Below are 17,426 nucleotides of genomic sequence, written 5' to 3'. Positions count from 1 at the left end.
GTTTGTGGGAAACCTCTAAATGCATTGGTTTTCTCCTCTATACAATAAATGAATCCAGTAGGATTTTAGATATGGTCATGCAACACGTATTTTGTACATAACCCACAAAATGGACCAAAGTCACTCACTCAGTAATTCACAACTCAGGAAGTGGTCTCCAGTTTACACCATATCGCATAACGTTCTCTTTGTGTTAGGTGAAAGTATCCATACTTATGTGCATTATATACAAATAACATGTGTTACATGTCTTAACTAATAATTTATGTCAGGAAAATAGCCCTTACATTCTATAAGAACCAGACACACTGACTTGTTGGCTAATTTTCTAAAAAAGAAAATTGATTTCCTCTTCTCAGTAGTGTCTCTTGGGTCGTTGTGGAGATGCTTTCATTAGCACAGACTAATATAAATCAGGACTGTCGTGACAGTAGAATTGCATTAGGTTTTATAACTTATTTTGAATTTTAGAGAGTTTAGTAATCCAGGCTAAGATCTTAGCTTTTTTTTTTTTTTTTTAAGAAGTTTCTTGATTATCTGATTATGTATTTTGGATGACTTCAAAGAGCCTGGAGGATTATTTGTTAAAACAAACAATTTGAGATGTTGGAAACTTACCTAAAACAAGTACACAAGAATTCAGGCTCTGCATTTGGTGAAAACCAGACTTAACTTTATACATTGTGTCTCTTAGGAGAATATAGATGCCCCCCAGAAGATTTATAGATACCCCCCAAAACCAGTATTGCCAGTTCCTGCAAAACAGTATTTGGGAGGGAGGGATGGAGTTTTTGTTTATAATTAAGGTGTAGTTGAAAAGGATATTACATCAAATATTTCGTATTTCCTGCAGGCTGGTAATCCCAGTAAGGCATTTCAGGAACACCCACCAGTATTCACCTTCCAAAGCAAAGTATGTTCCCTGATGCTTCATGGAACCGACACACTTGTCGGTCTCATTGCTGCAGTGTCCTCCTGGAGTCTGCATCATCTTGGCAACATGTTAATTAGACTTCTGCTTGCTGTAGAGGGCCCTTTCCAAGGGTGTATAATTCAAAGTGTTTATGGGGCAGTTAGGAATGTGGAAGCATTGACAGCCCTAACTCCAAAAGGCTTCTTAAAGCTTCCAGGTTCACCCAGGGATGCGCTTGCAGCCAGATCTCAGCCAGAAGCTCAGAATCAAGATTTTCAGACTTACAGCTCAGACACAGAGGAGTGGCAGGGTTTGACTTAAAAGTCAGTCAGAAGGAGGGAGCCTTTCAAGTCTTCCTAAATGCATTGCCTCCGGAAAGGGTTCTGTTCTTCCAGGATCTGTGGTTGTTGAGCACTCCTGCGGAGACCTGCCTGGGAGACCTGGGGATTGCCAGGCATTTTGTTCTAGGATAAAATACTGTGCAGGTTTCCAGCTTTCTGGAATTCCTGCTTTTAAAATATAAAACCAAAACAGTTTAGCATCAACCCTCAGGCAGGAACTGCAGGGCCAAGGCTGCAGGATGTGAAGCGTTCCAGTATTTGGGAAACATAGATCCATCCCAAGGTCACAGTGTCCTAGTAAAGACAGGCATCAGGATGTTCTTCAGTCCTAGAATATTCTGCTCTAAGATTCTCTTGGATTTCACTAGAATGTGGCCTTGGTTTTAGTGGAGCTAATTAAAAACAAGAGACTTCAAGGCAAAAGCGTTGGGCTCAATGTACGAATATTTTCCTTCAGTCTTATTTTACTGAATGACTAAACAGATTCAGCCAAGTGTATTTTTGCTGTTTGCTTCTTTGGAAGCAGCAGCTTCTAACCCTGAATTTTATGCTGCTGCCCTGTCCAATTACCTTTAAAAGCAACAGGGTCCTATGCTACTGGATCTAGACTTACTGTGCTTTGGAGCAGAACATTGGCAGCTTGTAACACAACTTTCTGCAGCTGCACAGAGCGGGGGAAAAAGTCAATAGTCTTTTTTTCTGTTGTAGGTTTGTTTCAGAGAGGAGGAAGGCCTTGAGTTTGCAGGCAATCTTGGTCAGCAGAATAGCTCCACCAAACCGGCTGTTCACTGAAGCAAATTTGAGCAATTCTGAAGTAGCTTTAATTGATATCTAATAGCAGTTCAAGATTCAAGAGCAGAGGGGCAGGGAGGAGAATGAAAAGGTAGTCCTTAGTCCGCTGGTTTAAATTCCAGCATAAGTACTGCCTTTTCTCTGTCTCTAATATGCTTGGGAACTGTTGAGTTAATTTTACTAATAAGTGATTTTTGTAACAAACCAAGCCTTTTATAAACAAAACAACCACAAACCTCTTTGTTGGGGTCATTTTATCTTCAGTCCTCTGATGCTAGTTGTTCCCATAGCCTGATTTTGAAAAATCATATTTCCTAGATTACTAGGCAAAGATTATTTCAGTAAGTAGCCATACTCATATTAGTCCTAGTCTGTACAGCTCAGGTAACTAGCAAGGACTTCAGTACATCAGCACCATCCGTGCAAATCCATCTGACACCTTGCATACGCATCTAGTTATTGAAGGCTATTAACCTGTGATTCATTTTTGTAGATTATCTAGCTGAAAAATACCTCTGATAACTAATTCTACAGTCATATCACTGTTTTAATGTATTTTTGAAAATTTTATACCCACTCACACTTACTTTTTCTTTCCTTTCACAGAAGTTTAATTTTTTTCATATTTTTACTGCTTTCCTCTGTCGATTCTGTTTCAGATCAAAAAATCATTTACATTTTTTTTAGACTGAATTAAAAAATTTGTTTCTGATTTTTTCTTTCTCTAGAAACTATTTCCCCATACTTAAAAATAGCATATGCACTGCATATTTACTTCTGTTTAATAATTAATCTTGCCATTTTGAAATAGATATCTGGATAGCATCTTGCAGTCATCATAGTATCTGTAAAATACATATGTGTGAATGAAGAATTTTTTCTTGAACCTTTCTCTTACAGGCTCATGAAGCAACACTGGAGGCTAGGGCCAGCCCAGAGCTGAGTGATCGTATGCAGCAACTGGAAAGGGAGGTAACACGGTATCGGGAAGAATCTAGCAAGGCTCAAGCAGAAGTGGATCGTCTTCTGGAAATCTTGAAAGAGATGGAAAATGAGAAGAATGATAAGGATAAGAAGATAGCAGAACTGGAGAGGTGAGAATGGTATAAAGTTACTAGAGGAGCAAAATAGCTGATAAAAATTAGAGATAACTTACCATTTTTCTTGTCTTAAAAACCTTAGAGTGTCTATTTTGCAAAAGTCTGTTTAGAGTTTTTCTGCCTTCAGTCATTTATTTTGGTAAATTGTAAGCAAAAAGGTGTCGTACTGCCTGTTTTCATTACCTGGCTGATATAGATAGAACTAGAAGGGTAGCTAGAACTGTAAGGGAATGGAGATGGTAGGAAAAGCTGCTGACACTGTGGTCTGTTTAGAGAGCAATTTGTTCTTTTGATTTAATAAATTCCTTAGGCATGGTTCTCCAAAAAGCAAATAAGAAAAATTACTTTTAAGAGCTTGTGATACTAGTTACTCGGGTTCTTCTGACAAGGGGCATTGAGACTCTTTGTACTGGTAGGGACACAGGTAAACCTTGGCTCATGTGAAGCCAAATGAACAGATTTGCTTTTGTCCAAACAAAATGTGATTCAGTGCTTTTCAACATTTTACATCTTTCTGTTGGTGCCAGGGTGCTCTGATATTTTTTTTCTAGACTTTAATGTCCCAAACAGAAATTATAATTTATTATGATTCCATTACATTTTCATCACAGTTCTAAAGAGTAGATCTTGGGAAATACCTGAAACAAATTCTGTTTTCTGTCATTTTCTCACCTTACAGTGGGCCAAGAGGGAGTTCCTAGGCAGTAATACCTGTTTGAGTTTTTTTGTTTACTTTATCATTCGCAGTCAAGAATAACTTGGAACACCAAAATAAAAATTTGATTATTCCCATTTGATTTGTGCCAGAATAGTCTTTCTAATTTCTATTTTATCACTGTTTAACTACTGTGCATTTAGTGTCAGGACGATTAGGGCAACTGAGTAGAGGACATTTCAGGTTCTGTGTGATGACAATGTTTATTGTTCATTGGCTTGACAATAGTCAAATTATGGGCCTCTGAATGATTTGAAAAACTCTTTTCTAAGAAGCTCATTCTTGTTTCCTTGAAAGTGGCAGAGCTCTGAAAGAGCTCAACTTGTCAGCTGGGTTTCTTCTCTCTTTGTGATTGTAAGCAGCATCTGTTAGTTTTAAGTTCTTGTTTTATTTGACCAAAATTCTCTATACCTATGGTGTAAGCTTGAACACCTAAAAGTGAGGATATGTCCTTTTTAACTGTCTTCCCTTTTTTCATAAGTGATGTAACTTGCAGCCCATTGAAACGTGATATATTCAGCAGAACATTTAGGCAATAGGTTGATAGAGTAGGTGCATTAAATATAGACATGAAAAAACTAAATAGCAATTATAAGTCATATTTGTCTGTGTGATTTTTTTTCAGTCTCTTAGAGGTGCACACCTTAGGCATGAGGTTCACTATGTCATCATTTTAGGTCTTACAAGTTGACTAGGAATCAGGGTATAAGGAACAAACTTGTATTAGAAGTAATGTATGGGGAAGAAATATGTTCATAGTACCTTAATTTTTTCTGTGTGCAGAAGTATTTACTGTTTAGGAAAAACAAGTCAGAAATATTCATCATTCCTCAACCTGATTCACAGAGGAGGTTGAATGGCAGGAAGAAAATTTTCTTATGCACATTTTTAATGCAAGTCTGATTTTTCTATTACATTTACATTCAGAAGCTCTAATCAAGATTGGGACTTGCAGTGTCAAACACTGAATATACACATATAATTGGCCTATAATCAAAAGAGTTGATAGCCTACAAAGCAAAAATAACAAGAGAAATGAAGATGAGCCTCCTCTTTTACAGATAAAATCATTAGCACACAATCTTCAAAGAGTTAGGAAGGAACTTTTTCTTTGAAAAGATGCAGTTCCAGAGATCTTCAAAGCAATTACTGTTTTTCATGTTAAAATGATAGTTTCTTGCTGTTTCAGTCACAGATCAAACTCTTACTATATCAATGAAAGCATAAAACCCCCAAATGACTGAACATCATTCCATAACAATTTGGTGAATACTTTGACTGTTCAGTGTTACCCATTCATTCTTACCACCTGATCTTCACTGTTACAAAAAAAATAGTGGTCCTCTTTTTTTAATTGGTCATCTTTTCTACCATTGCTGAAATAACAGAGTATGCCCTTTATTTCTGGTAATTAGAACAGGTATTTCAGCTGTGTCAAAGACTATTTTTGTTATCATGTGATTGCCAGCAGCCATATAAATCAAGGATAAAAAAAAAAAAAATCTAATAATATTAATGTTCTCTAACCACTCTTAAGGGGAAATGGAAAGGGTCTTAAAAATCTAGAGACCTAAGGTGCACACTGTTAATGTGGTGAATTAGCAAAGTTATCAACACCTGAAATGATTTTTCAGGTAGAACTGCACAGCACTGGAGTAAAAGATGCAAGGTTTCAGGTACTTTGTAGTGACGTTTTGACTAGTAATTTATCTTTTTCTGAATAATTGTTGAGATTTCTATTTGGCCTTAGTTGTTTTCAACTGGTCACCCAAATCCCTAGTCTCTGGAAGTTTGCTTTCTCCTTGTGAGTTTTTACACAAAGCAGAGATTTTAATATGCCTGTTAAATGTAAAGGTTGGACCTGGTTTTGTCTACCATGCTTGTTTATAAAGTATTTTCATGGCTGAACTGATATATCCAGGCGTGTTACATGGATGTGTTAGAGCTAGAGTCTTGGTTTCCTGAAAAGAATAGATAATTCTGCCTTGTAGAAGTCCTTCCTAAACCTGTAGTCTGTGCAGAGTGAAGTAGAATTTATCTTGATTTCTAATGCTTCTACAGCTGTTCAAACTCTGCTGTGCAAAGAATCCCCTAGTGCTTTCAGAAGCATTTGTCAGCAAGCAAACAGTGAATAGTGCTGTGCCTATCAGGAACCATTATTATTCCATATAGAGCAAGATGAGAAAAAATAAATCACATTCAGAGAATAACTGTACTAAAAAAACCCAGAATTTTTCGAGAGAGAGAGTCTCTCCCTGGAGTTTTCCCTTATGATAATTACATGTGACAACTAGACCATGCATTGTCAGAAGAGAAATAGTAACACGGTTCCATCCATAGAAGAGAAATGAGTTGTCTGCTAGGGAGGTATGTACAGGGGAACAGGGAAGCAGAAAAAATGGGAGGAGAAGAAGATGAAATGAAAAGCAGAAAACTCTTAAGCCTTTTCAGTGATGGCAAAGCTGCCTTCAGTTCAAATTAAAATAAAGAGGGAAATGCTTCCACTTTTCAGTAACTGTTGCAATTACGGGGTGGGGGATGTTGTTTTTCAGCTGTGAATGGGAGGAAAAATATAAAAAAATAAGTGTTAAATATGGTTCATGTTATGCAAAAGTTTGAAAAATACTCTTGAGTCAATATGAGATTGAAAGCACAAGCTCGTTAATTTATATTCTCTGTGGGCAGGTTTTTGCTTTTTCTTACAGGGAGGTGGGCCATAAGTCCATATTTTTTCTGTGGGTGAACAGCCCAATAAGTTTTGTTTCTGACCCTGTATTGTGGTGGTGTAGAGGGTTTTGCAGCTGTCTGGTTATTCGCTTTCTTTATAACTAACTGTTTGCTTTTTGTATTGCCATTCCATAATCTCCTGTCTCTCTGTAACTTCTCGTTTTGTGTTTTGTTTCCTTCCTCGCTTTTTCTTTCCATTTATACTGTCACGTCCTGGTTCCATGAGTTGTTTTGTTCTGTACGTGCGGGGGTTTTTTTGACTATGCCTTTTCTCAGAAAGCACGCCTCCTGCAAATTGCACCCTCCCTACCAGGTGTCAGTCCCTGCACCGCAACACGTAGGGGGGTTTGTGTGGGACTTCCTGGGAAAGTGAGTGCTCTATAAGGCTTCTGTTTCCTGTGGGGTGGAATGTCACCGCTGGCTGCCCGGCTGCTGCTGCTGCTGCTGTTTGGGTCTGCTGCAATTATGCTTTTTTTTTCTTAGGTCAAACAGGATCTAGTTGTGTCAAGTACGCGCTCTAACAGTCTCTGCGTTCAACTTGTGTCACAGTGGTTATGACCACAGTCCAAAGGAGGTTTGCTGCTATTCTCCCTGACTTAAACTCGACAGAAGCTGTTGCTTTTTATTCTAATTCTCTTGCTGTGTTTTACCTTTGGTTCTAATCTCTGCTATCAATTCTGCCTGAACCAGCTAAAACTCAAGTGTTCTAAAATGTGTCATTGATAGAGGTCAGTATTGACTTATTCTTTAGTTTTATTGTGATTATTATCCTGTAATAAGAAAAAGAAAGAAAGAAAAAAAAAAAGATAAAAGAAAAAAAAATAAAGCTGATCATCTGGGACATGGCCATCACAGCCTTCAGATTGGTAATTTACACACAGAGGTATCTGTGCATGTATTCTGCAAACAAGAACTGACTTCATACTTGAGAGGTGGCAGTAAATATATATATATATATATATGTTGCTTCAGAAGTAAGCACTGAGTGAATATATATATAAGTTATGGTTCCAGTTACAGACTTGAAATTGATTTTAATTTGTCATGCTCACTATATATGGTAGGTAGTCCTTGTAAGGATATAGGGCACTACCATTTCTTTCCTGAAGAAAACTTGACTGTGATTTGGGAACAAAGGAAGACTGTACTCAGCTTTAGAATACCAGCAGTCCTGTTAGGGATGGTTGAAAAGGATGTCTATTTTGAGAGAGAGATTTTCGGGAGCTTTTCTAAAAAGAATTTTAAGGATGCCCTGTTCAAGAAGAAACCTTTAAACTTTTGATGTGTAGCAGCCAAAAGGTATACGCGCCATCTTAAATATTTCTTCTCAACAGTAAATAAAAATAAAAGATTAAAAACCATAGGGTGATCTCAAAGGAGTGATGAAAAATGTGGACAGTAGAAGGAATTGTCTTACTCTGTATGTCTTTAAGACAGTGATACATTTGTGTAGTGGTCTGTGAAGGATAGATGGAGGGAAATTAACTTCATGTTCCATCAACTTTATGGTTTCCTAGAATAGTGTAAAGGAAACTATACTAGTAAATTATGCCCTAAGCTTAAGTCAACAATTTGAAGTTGAAATACGTATTTTAAAACCACTACTCGTATCTTATAATAATCACCTTTGGTTTTCAAGTTGGTCATTTCTGTGAATTTTTAAATAATTTTTTTAGATAGTTGCTAAACAGGAAACATGTCAGGGCATATAAGTAATTTAAAGGAAAAGGGATATTGTCAAATTAAAGAACAAAGAGTGTTTATAAAGTCATAATCATGACCATTAAAGTTAACCTTGAGAGATAGCATGACTATAATTCTGTATTATCATAAGTCATTAAAGTCCTCCAAAAATAAATTGCACTCTGATTCAGGCATAATGAAATAATTAAATATTGCTTTAACATACTTTAATACATTTTGGTACCATAAATCATAAAAGCAGATTGAATATATTTGTCTCATAGCTGCATGGTATTATTACAAGGCAGAATTTATTGTTATTGTTGTGTTTCTCATCCATTTCACTCAAAAATCCATAGTTTAAGTGCATATTAAGGTTAATCACTCAAAATTTAGGAACACACAAAATGAAGATTGCCATGTAGTTTTAACTCACCTCTTATGTGAGCCTATGTATCATAGTAAAGTGATATAGTCTTTAACCATATGAACAAATTTTTTCCACAAGAATGCTGCCTTCGATGTGTGAAGGACATATCTGAAAATGTCCCCAAAAAATTCTGGATGAGGCTGACACCTGTCCTGGAAAATGTCAGCACAATTTGTTAATATTTGGCAAGCAACTTAGAACAAGGTTTTGTAATGGAAAGAAGTGGTCAGGCCTGTAGTTAATCCAGCTCCACCTTTGAGCACACAGATCTATTGAGTATTAAGATGTTCATAATTTCCAAGCTAGTAAATGAAGTAATAAGTTATTTCTTCTCAGTCTTGCTTTATCTTCGTAGAAAATGAACATTACACCTGAAATCTCACATCAAGTTTTACAGAGGAAAAATAATACATTTTGAATCAACTTAACTGCTCTAAACAGATAAGAATATAAGATGCAGGAACCTTCACTTACAGGTATTGAACTTCAGACCTTTGAAAGTATGCTGATTTTCAGAAGGTGCGTGCCTGCCCTCTGGAAGCCAACCTTTGTTAAAGTATTTTCAGGTCAACACTCAAACTCACTAATCACTTCTGAAACCTACATCTAAGAAAAGAAAGAGAGAGAGAGACACTGCCAATAATTGCAAATCCATCTGTAGAGAGCACCAGATAAAAAAAGCCATCATAGTGATTTTATGGTGACTCCTCAATCCGTCCTCACCTTTTTCATATAATGGGATATCCCCTTTCCATTTGGTCTTTATTTAGCTGTCCTTTCTTTCCCATTCTCTCAATTTTCCTGTGTCTTGGGAAAAACTGAAACTTTGTGATACTGCAGAAACAGCTGTTCTAAAAAACAAGGTCAAAGAACCCCAGTTAGTCCAGCCCTTGACATGGTGAGAGGTCAGGGCTGATGCAGGCTTTGGCTGAATGAGCTTGCTGTGTTATCCCATCGTCGAACCACCTAAGCCTGGGTGTTTGTCCTGGTATTATTTCCATGTTCAAGCAGGCAGGACTGACGCTACTAAACAGAGTGATTCATCGCTATGGAACTGAGTACATACTGTCTCCTTTGTTAAATTGAGCAGTGGGCTGAAAGCTTGGTTTGTCAATAATCCACGACTAAGGATCTGATCTTGGATCCTCCAGTAAGGACCCTACACTAGAGAAATACTTAGGAGCAATGAGAAGCGCTGGTTGTGAACTTTTTTGAAGGCTGCTTTTCCTGCCAAATTTCCTGTAGCATTAAAGTCCTGTTTGTTTTTATCATTAAATCAAGGTGGTTATCAAGCATTCCCTCTCATGCCTAACTCTATTATCTGTAATGAATATAGGAGCTGTCATCTGATGATTTATACTCTGCCTGCATTGTAGCAATGATAGGTTTTATTTAGAAAGTATCTCCTAATCTAACTGCTAGATCAGTAGAGTGCAAGAGCTATAAATAATTAAAATAATTATAAAACCAGAGGAGAAAGAACATCATGTAAATATAAGTCTAGTTTGCATATTAGGGTTTCATTGTTATCTGCCCTGACTACATCTCTTCAAAAGCTATTTTGTAGCTTTGTTTCAGACAACACCGTTGAACGATATGAGGGTATCCATACTCACAAACTAATATGTAGAGAGTAAAAAAAAAAAAAAACCACTCCTGAAAACAAACAAACAAAACCAAAAGCCCCATTTTATACAATTGATACAGTAGAAGTAAGTGTCAGATCCTTACATTGTCTTGGATTACATTAAGAACAAAAGGAAAATCCAGTAATCACCAGTAAGCCAGTGAAATAGCAAAATTAGTGCTCCATGGTGATCTGTGCTTGTCTTTGTGCTCTTAGATCCGTGCATGCCTGTGCGCGTGGGTGCACACGCAAACCTTCTCTCTCTGTCTCTCCATCTCTTCCCCATGCCTCTAAATATCAACTAAAAAGAAAGGAAAAGACCAGCCATCATTCTTTTTACCAATAGAAGGTGTCAAAAGTGATAAACGTAAATAGCCTTTCTGCTTTGACTGACATGAGGAAGATCAAGTGCATATTATTCCTTGTCACACTGCTTCGAAGGAATGACAAAGTAGTAAATATACACAATCACTCTCAGACAAGTGGAATTCAAAGGTTGACTAGAAATCATTACATAAGCTTCTGCCTAAGTACATCTGAGACTACTGTAGCAGGCTCGTTCCATTCCCTATAATATACAAGCATGTGGAAAAGATTATAGCTGGAATAATCAATGGCTGTTTAAATATATCTGTTTCTTAATTAAAATACTAAAGTGTTCATATCTCACCAACTTTTTAGATCTGCACCCATCGATCAGATTTAAGTCAGCTATGTCTTTAAAATTAATGAGATGGCATTTTAAAAGAAAATAGATTTCTCTACTACCATTTGGTGTTACAATCGTATTGTCTCCCTGTGTGACTGTTGCATTGGACTACACAGTTAGTGGGGCTGGGCAGAAACGCTGCTGCTGGATCTTGTAAGGAATGCTGCAAGTGTGTGTTCTTGCTCGAAGGGAAATAGTGCAAACTAAAAATTATTATTTTGCTCTCTAATGAGCATGTCTCGATATGTATCTGATCCTGCTTGCTTGGGGCTGCTTCCTGGGGCAGATGCTTGCTGTGCTCCTCTGCTCAATTTCACTGATGTAGCCCTGGGCACTGAGGTTTCACCTCCTGTCTGTAGCAGATTTCCATTGACTTCCTAATATCTGACAATTTCAGGTGTCTGCCTTGGTTTTAATTTGAGTGATAGCACTCAAAGTTCCAGATTTTTTTCTAATTTTAATGTGCTTTCAGACATATTCCTCATTTTTGTTTGAATAAATATTATGATTATTCTAAAAATCCACATATTTTAGAAATACTTTGACCCCCTGTAAAATAACATAGAAAAAGGGGCTAACAGTTGCACAAAGTGTATTTTTCTTTGGAAGAAAGACTTTATTCCATAACCAAATGAAGATGTAGCAATAATTATTCTCCATTCAAATCCTGTGCAGCTGGCTAAATAATACTTTGTAGCATACAGAAAATTGCAGGTGACCTCAGAATATCATTTCAGGTACTGTTTTGCCTTCATCTTGTGCCAGCAAAAGATGCTACCTTTAATAGCAGTTGAAATAACAGTGTGGTTCATTCAGATTCTGCAGGGCTATTCTGAATTCTGGCTTGTACTTTTTTTCGCTGTTAAATTGAAGAAACAATATCACAACATCATTACTATAGAACCAGGAACTACAAAAGGTCCTTGAAACACAAAATGAGAAGTCTTAAACTTCCATAATCTAGATTCAGTAACAGTCATAAAAAGGTCAAGCGTTTTTTCCCTGTACCTTTTTTATTCACATATCTAATGAAGTGTTTATTTTCACTTTTTTATTCCCTTTTGTTAGATTTATTTGACCATAGCTCTGCAGTTCAGTTTAGAAACTGTACTCTTGGATTGCAGTCAGAATTGTTAGTTACACACTTTTCTATATGAATTATCTGAGGCTTTTGCAGCGTTGTAACTTACTTCAAGATCAAACACTGAGATGTGGTATTTCGCATTTTGCAAGTCTCATCTTTCCCAAAATCCCCAAATAACACAGCCTTTACAACAGCTGTCCTTGAAGAACTTGATTTGAAGAATGTTAGTTTAAAAGCCAAAGAAAAGTATCTTTACCCGAATTTATCTGTGACAGACCAACAATACACTTCTCAACTGTACCTCACTCTGAAACTGCTGCTTGTACAAATTCAAAATGCTGCATTGTTGTTTGTAAATTTTATGTCAGAAATAAGGGCTTCAGGTTTCATTTGCATGGTTCCATATACCAAGAGTAGTAAAGCATATAGCAGTTAGCCTGTCTTATAGAAATATTTTTCTCCAGACCATACCCTGCCTTTTTAGAGTGAATTTTTGCCATGGGAGAAGTACAACATATGTTGTAGAAGCCAAATTGCCACTTTGGACAGAAGGACATTTTCTTTTCCTCTCTTCTACTGACTGAAAAAGTATAAAGTTTAAAATCGGATGAAAAAGATCTGTATTTATGGCTCCTTGTTGACTTACCTTGCTGTTATCAGTGAAATTGACAGCAGATGCCTATAAAAAGATATTGGAGATACTTGGAAAAAAAGCAATAATGAACCTCATGTTATACAGGGAACTCCAGCATTTTGTCTCAGTCAATCCTGCTGTTGAACAATGTTGGAGAGAACTGTCAAAAATATGCCTGTTCGGTCATTATTGTTTTTAGATTGCACCTTCTATGGGAGAATTAAGACAGCAACACTGCAGGAAGAAGAGGCAGATGCTTTTTTATTTGTCTTTGGAAGGTTGACTTCAATGTCAAAATTAAGAAAGATGAACTTTTAGCTTTCACAAGTCTTCAGGTCTTGAAGACTTTACTCCATGGTTGGGGTTTTTCTCCCTTCTGTTTATTCCCTTTTGACAAGACTGGGTCATCTGCAGGAAGAGTGAAAAAAAATGTGTGTCTGGTTCATGCAGAGAAGATAAGCCCCCAGAAGATGGCATAAAGGAGCATATTAAGGTCCATCTTGGATTGTCAAACTCCACATTTTCAAAATGTTAGTTAGAATTCTGGAAGAATGATACTTGCTAGTGATGTGATGTAAATCCAGAATTTTGTACAGTTGGCTTATTTCCCTTTTCCAAGAACTGTTATGTATTGGAGACTCTTTTCTCTACAGAAAGTTGCCTCCAAGTGAAATGGTGTAATCTAATGTAAAGGTCCTTTTTTTTTTTTTATTATTAATATTACTAGATGTCTATAAAACTTGCAGCTCTGTGTTTGTGAAGGACTGTGTGTCTGTGTGTCATTACCTGATTTAGATCTGCTTGTTTTGTCCTGTATTCTTGAACTGCCTTATCTCTGGACACTGTTTTCACAAACTTTAACTCTTTTTCTTTCGCATCTCCTTCCTGGATTTGCTGCTTCCTTCAGCCTCACCTCAAGGTCAGTACTCACTTTTAATAAGGGTGTTTATAAGACTGTTGTCTATTCAGCTAAAATTGAGATTCACAGAAGATTGCACATCAAATTACATGATCTACAAAAGAATTTATATCAAACCACTGTAAATCAATGTTGTAGTGCATTGGGAAGAAGGGGGAAGACTTACCAGTTAAGCCTTTCAAGGGAAAAAACTACAGGAACAGGAAGCTGAAGCAAGAGAGTTTAAATATTACAGGTTTTATCTGTTACTTCGAGAGGAGAAAAGATTGAACGTTAGCCATATTCTCTGATATACGCTGTTGAATGCAAAACTAGTTCCTTTAAAATACTAGTCATACATACTTTAAGTGTTGGATTTTTATCATTGCATCTGTGTCTGAAACCTTGCAGTGATGTTGCAGAATTAGTTTTGGTACAGTTTGAGTGTGTTGTGCTGTCAGAAAGACCCAAGGGCTGAGGGTTAAAGATAAGTAAATTAGCAAGATGGTAAATTTGTGGAAGGCACAAAGTGATAAACTACTGAAAAAAATCCTAGCAAGAGACAATGTGTTTTGAAGTCTTTCACCCATGGCTCAATTTTTTATTTTTATATTTTAAAAGCAGTTGCTAAACATAGATTTTTGGGGTTTCAGTCGAGCTGCAAGGACTAAACATCTATGCCCTATGTAATACAAGTCAGGGTGCATTATCTAATGACCCCCCAGCTGCCTTTGAAAGGCTCTGAAACCATTTTGGATTCTAGTCTTTGCTCATAAAGTCTCTTTGGTAGAAAGCATCTGTGACTCGTGACGAAAGAATGATTATAATTGCTTCAGGCAGTGTCTTTGCCCAGAAAACCTCTACTTAATGACTAAAATTCTGAGTTATCAACCAACATCCGACTTTTCTATTCCTGATTAGCACTGTGAAAAATGTAGTGGTGAGTGGAATCCCATGGTGCTGTGATGCTGCTGATGCCTTTAAATTGTGCCGGTGTTCTGACCTTGGTTTGGCACAGACATTGCGCTTGTGGCCTTGGCTGCGTATTTTCCTTCCTCCCACAAACTGGAAAAAGATTGGAAGTTAATCTTGTTGTCCATCAATACCTTCCGTATCCAGTGTGTCGTACTGTCATACTTGTAATTGCTGGGGAGAGGAGGGCTGTCCTTGAATGACCCTCTTTCTCCAGATCCCAAAGAACAGAACTGGCAGGAAGCTTTTCTGCCCTGTGAGCATTTTCTTCTGAAATACACACAGTGTCTTTTCTGTTATGAGCGGGACTTCTGCTGGGTAGATTGTATTTGCTGGTTGCCGGTGTGAGTAGAGTTTGATGTGCTTTGTCTGGCTAATAAAGTCATACATGTTATGGAATCCATCTGTCCAAGATTTCTGCTTCAATCCATATGGCTATGGGTTTTTGTCAATACCCGTGCTGGAATTTGTGATGAACAAGAGAGGGAATTTTAGAGTGTGGTTTGAGTGTGTTTTTTCTGAGACCTGGCATGATTTTTCTTTCCCCAAACAATGTAACCATAACTTAATTATTTCTTTCATCCAGAGCATAATGTAAATTGGCTAGAGAAGATATGACTTTGGCTTGAGGTGGCCAAGTGTATCATTGTGAGGTGGCCAAGTGGATCATTGAAGAGCTTTCTGATAAGACATTAAAGAGATTGTCCATTCTGACCTTATAGTTTCTTAGTGGCTTTATTGATTGGGGGATTTTAATATCTTTTCCATTATCAAAGAGTGATTACTATGATGAGTAGTTGCTGAGGTTTTCATATATTTGTTAATATAAATCAGGAGTGTAAGGTTATAGATGAAATGACTGCTCTTAGAGCTACAAAATCCCTGCTGGCCAGAAACACAATGAAAAGATTCTCCCAAGGCCAAGCTGGAAAATTACAGGGGTTGCAGTACCACCTGTTTTCTTTCCTATGAATTTCAGTCTAATTACCGTTAACTGCAACATATGAAGAAATAGCTGTTCTGTGAAGTTACGTTCTACATTGGAAGCTACTGTGGGAGCCATAACTTTATTTTTCTCTTAATGGTAGAAAGCATTTATTTTTTTCAGACATCAAAGCAAATGGGTCTTCCTGGAAAAGAGGTGAATATGTGAAAGAATGTGTTAGGTGTGTCTGCCTGCTAGAAACAGGAAGAAGTACTCTGAATTGTATCCTCATCAAGAACTTTTCTTACTGTAATCAGTGCAAAACCTCTGAATTTTCCAGTCTATTAAGCTTTCATCATCTCTCTCTTGTTGATAAACTCAGTGAATCAGAACATAATAGCATAATCTGCATCACTGTTGCTGTTATGACATGTACTTACTGCTCAAAAGTCTAAGGGCCTAGAGTAGATGTCATACTGGTTCATAGTAAATGAAACAGTCTTGGAAGGCATGGGGATTTTAAAGCAGTTTTCCATAAGGAGTTTTTGCTAAGCATCTTTGCTGATGACAGCTTTACATAAAGAACTTGCCAATGCTGAGTTCAAGAGTAACAAGCCAAATAACACTACTTTGGTGCCATTACCTGCAGCAGTGAAAAAAAAAAATAAAAAAATACCATGAAGTCATATGCTACATTTCTTTTAAGTGGTTCCTATGTCTACATGTCACAAAAGTTGAGATGAAGGAAGGTAACAAGACTGACAAAATCAGGTGTTTTAGTGAGCAAGTACATACTTTTCAAGGGAACAATAAGCTGTATTGATAAAGCAAAAGCAAGATTTCTAGCTTCAAATTGAGTAACAAACAACAGCTTCAATTTTTTTTTTTTTTTTTTTTTTTTTGCTCCTTGTCTGCTGAATAACATTCAAGGTGAAGTTTATCAAAAATTTTTCTTTGTAGCATAGCACTGGAATGGAAAAATAACTAGAACAGTGAGACAGGAGGCCTCCCACAGGAGGCACGTCTTTCAGTGTCCTACTTTCTTCTGTCAGATTTTCTAATAGTTTACATCACATGGTTAATTGTACTGTCTGTCATCTTTTGAAGCGAGTAATCCAGATCTTAAGAGAAAGAAGTTTTCTGTATTTTTTGCTATACCAAAGAGAATTTGATGCAATAGGAAGTAATAAAAAAATACTGTATACCTTATTTCCGCACAGCAAAGCAGCTTGGTGATTAGATGAGTGCAGGCTGGTGGCATGAATCCAGATAAAAGTCTGTTATGAGTATCCATGTAAAATTAAATTTCAGTGTAGCAACTCAAGTGTCGCCTTCTAAAATCAAAGTAAAAACAAAATTCTAAATCTGAGGGGATTATTTCAGTCCTTTTTCCAGAGTCTTAAATTTATCTTAAATGGAACACATCTAACAGCCAGATAAATATTTAAAGCATATCATCCTTCTATAAGAAAATGGCAGGTAATATTGTATAGAAAGTTAAGCTAATACAGGAAACTCAGAATACTATTCAATAATTGTAAAAAAAAAAAAAATAAAAAAACAACCAACCAACAAAAAAAAAGCAAGAGTACTTGATTACAGGCATATAATCTATGATACCTGTGGGTTTTTCACTGTGACAGAAATACCTTTATGCACTGTGCCATATACTGTATCTCCAGGAATCTGTGAATCTGAGCACTGAGAAGGTGCCTGAGCAGTCAGGAAAAGTTGCACTGGAAGTGTGGCTGGCTCTTCAGTCTCATATCTTCAGAAGACTCGGGTCTTCATTCTGCCACCATGCTGGTCATTAACCACATCAGGAAATTATAAGAATTTCAAGCATGTCAAGTAATCAACGGTTAGTTTTAGCTCA

The 17,426-nt window shown here is 36.9% G+C and overlaps 1 protein-coding gene across 13 annotated transcripts in view; it reads left to right on the top strand.

Annotated features, from left to right (window-relative positions):
- ERC1 (ELKS/RAB6-interacting/CAST family member 1) overlaps nt 1-17,426 on the top strand; it is a 300,191-nt gene that overhangs the window by 125,243 nt on the left and 157,522 nt on the right. For 10 of the 13 annotated variants that reach the window (XM_042795216.1, XM_042795218.1, XM_042795214.1 and 7 more), the window contains 2 exons: nt 2,947-3,140; nt 13,663-13,674. In XM_042795216.1, coding sequence (XP_042651150.1) covers nt 2,947-3,140; nt 13,663-13,674 — 206 coding nt within the window. The remainder of the gene's footprint in view (nt 1-2,946; nt 3,141-13,662; nt 13,675-17,426) is intronic. The other 3 variants (XM_042795217.1, XM_042795215.1, XM_042795213.1) reach the window with 1 other exon arrangement.

The sequence above is a fragment of the Tyto alba genome, unplaced genomic scaffold (assembly GCF_018691265.1).
Source record: "Tyto alba isolate M040663 unplaced genomic scaffold, T.alba_DEE_v4.0 Super-Scaffold_21, whole genome shotgun sequence".
Taxonomy (NCBI): domain Eukaryota; kingdom Metazoa; phylum Chordata; class Aves; order Strigiformes; family Tytonidae; genus Tyto; species Tyto alba.
This window is presented reverse-complemented; position numbering and strand designations above follow the sequence as displayed.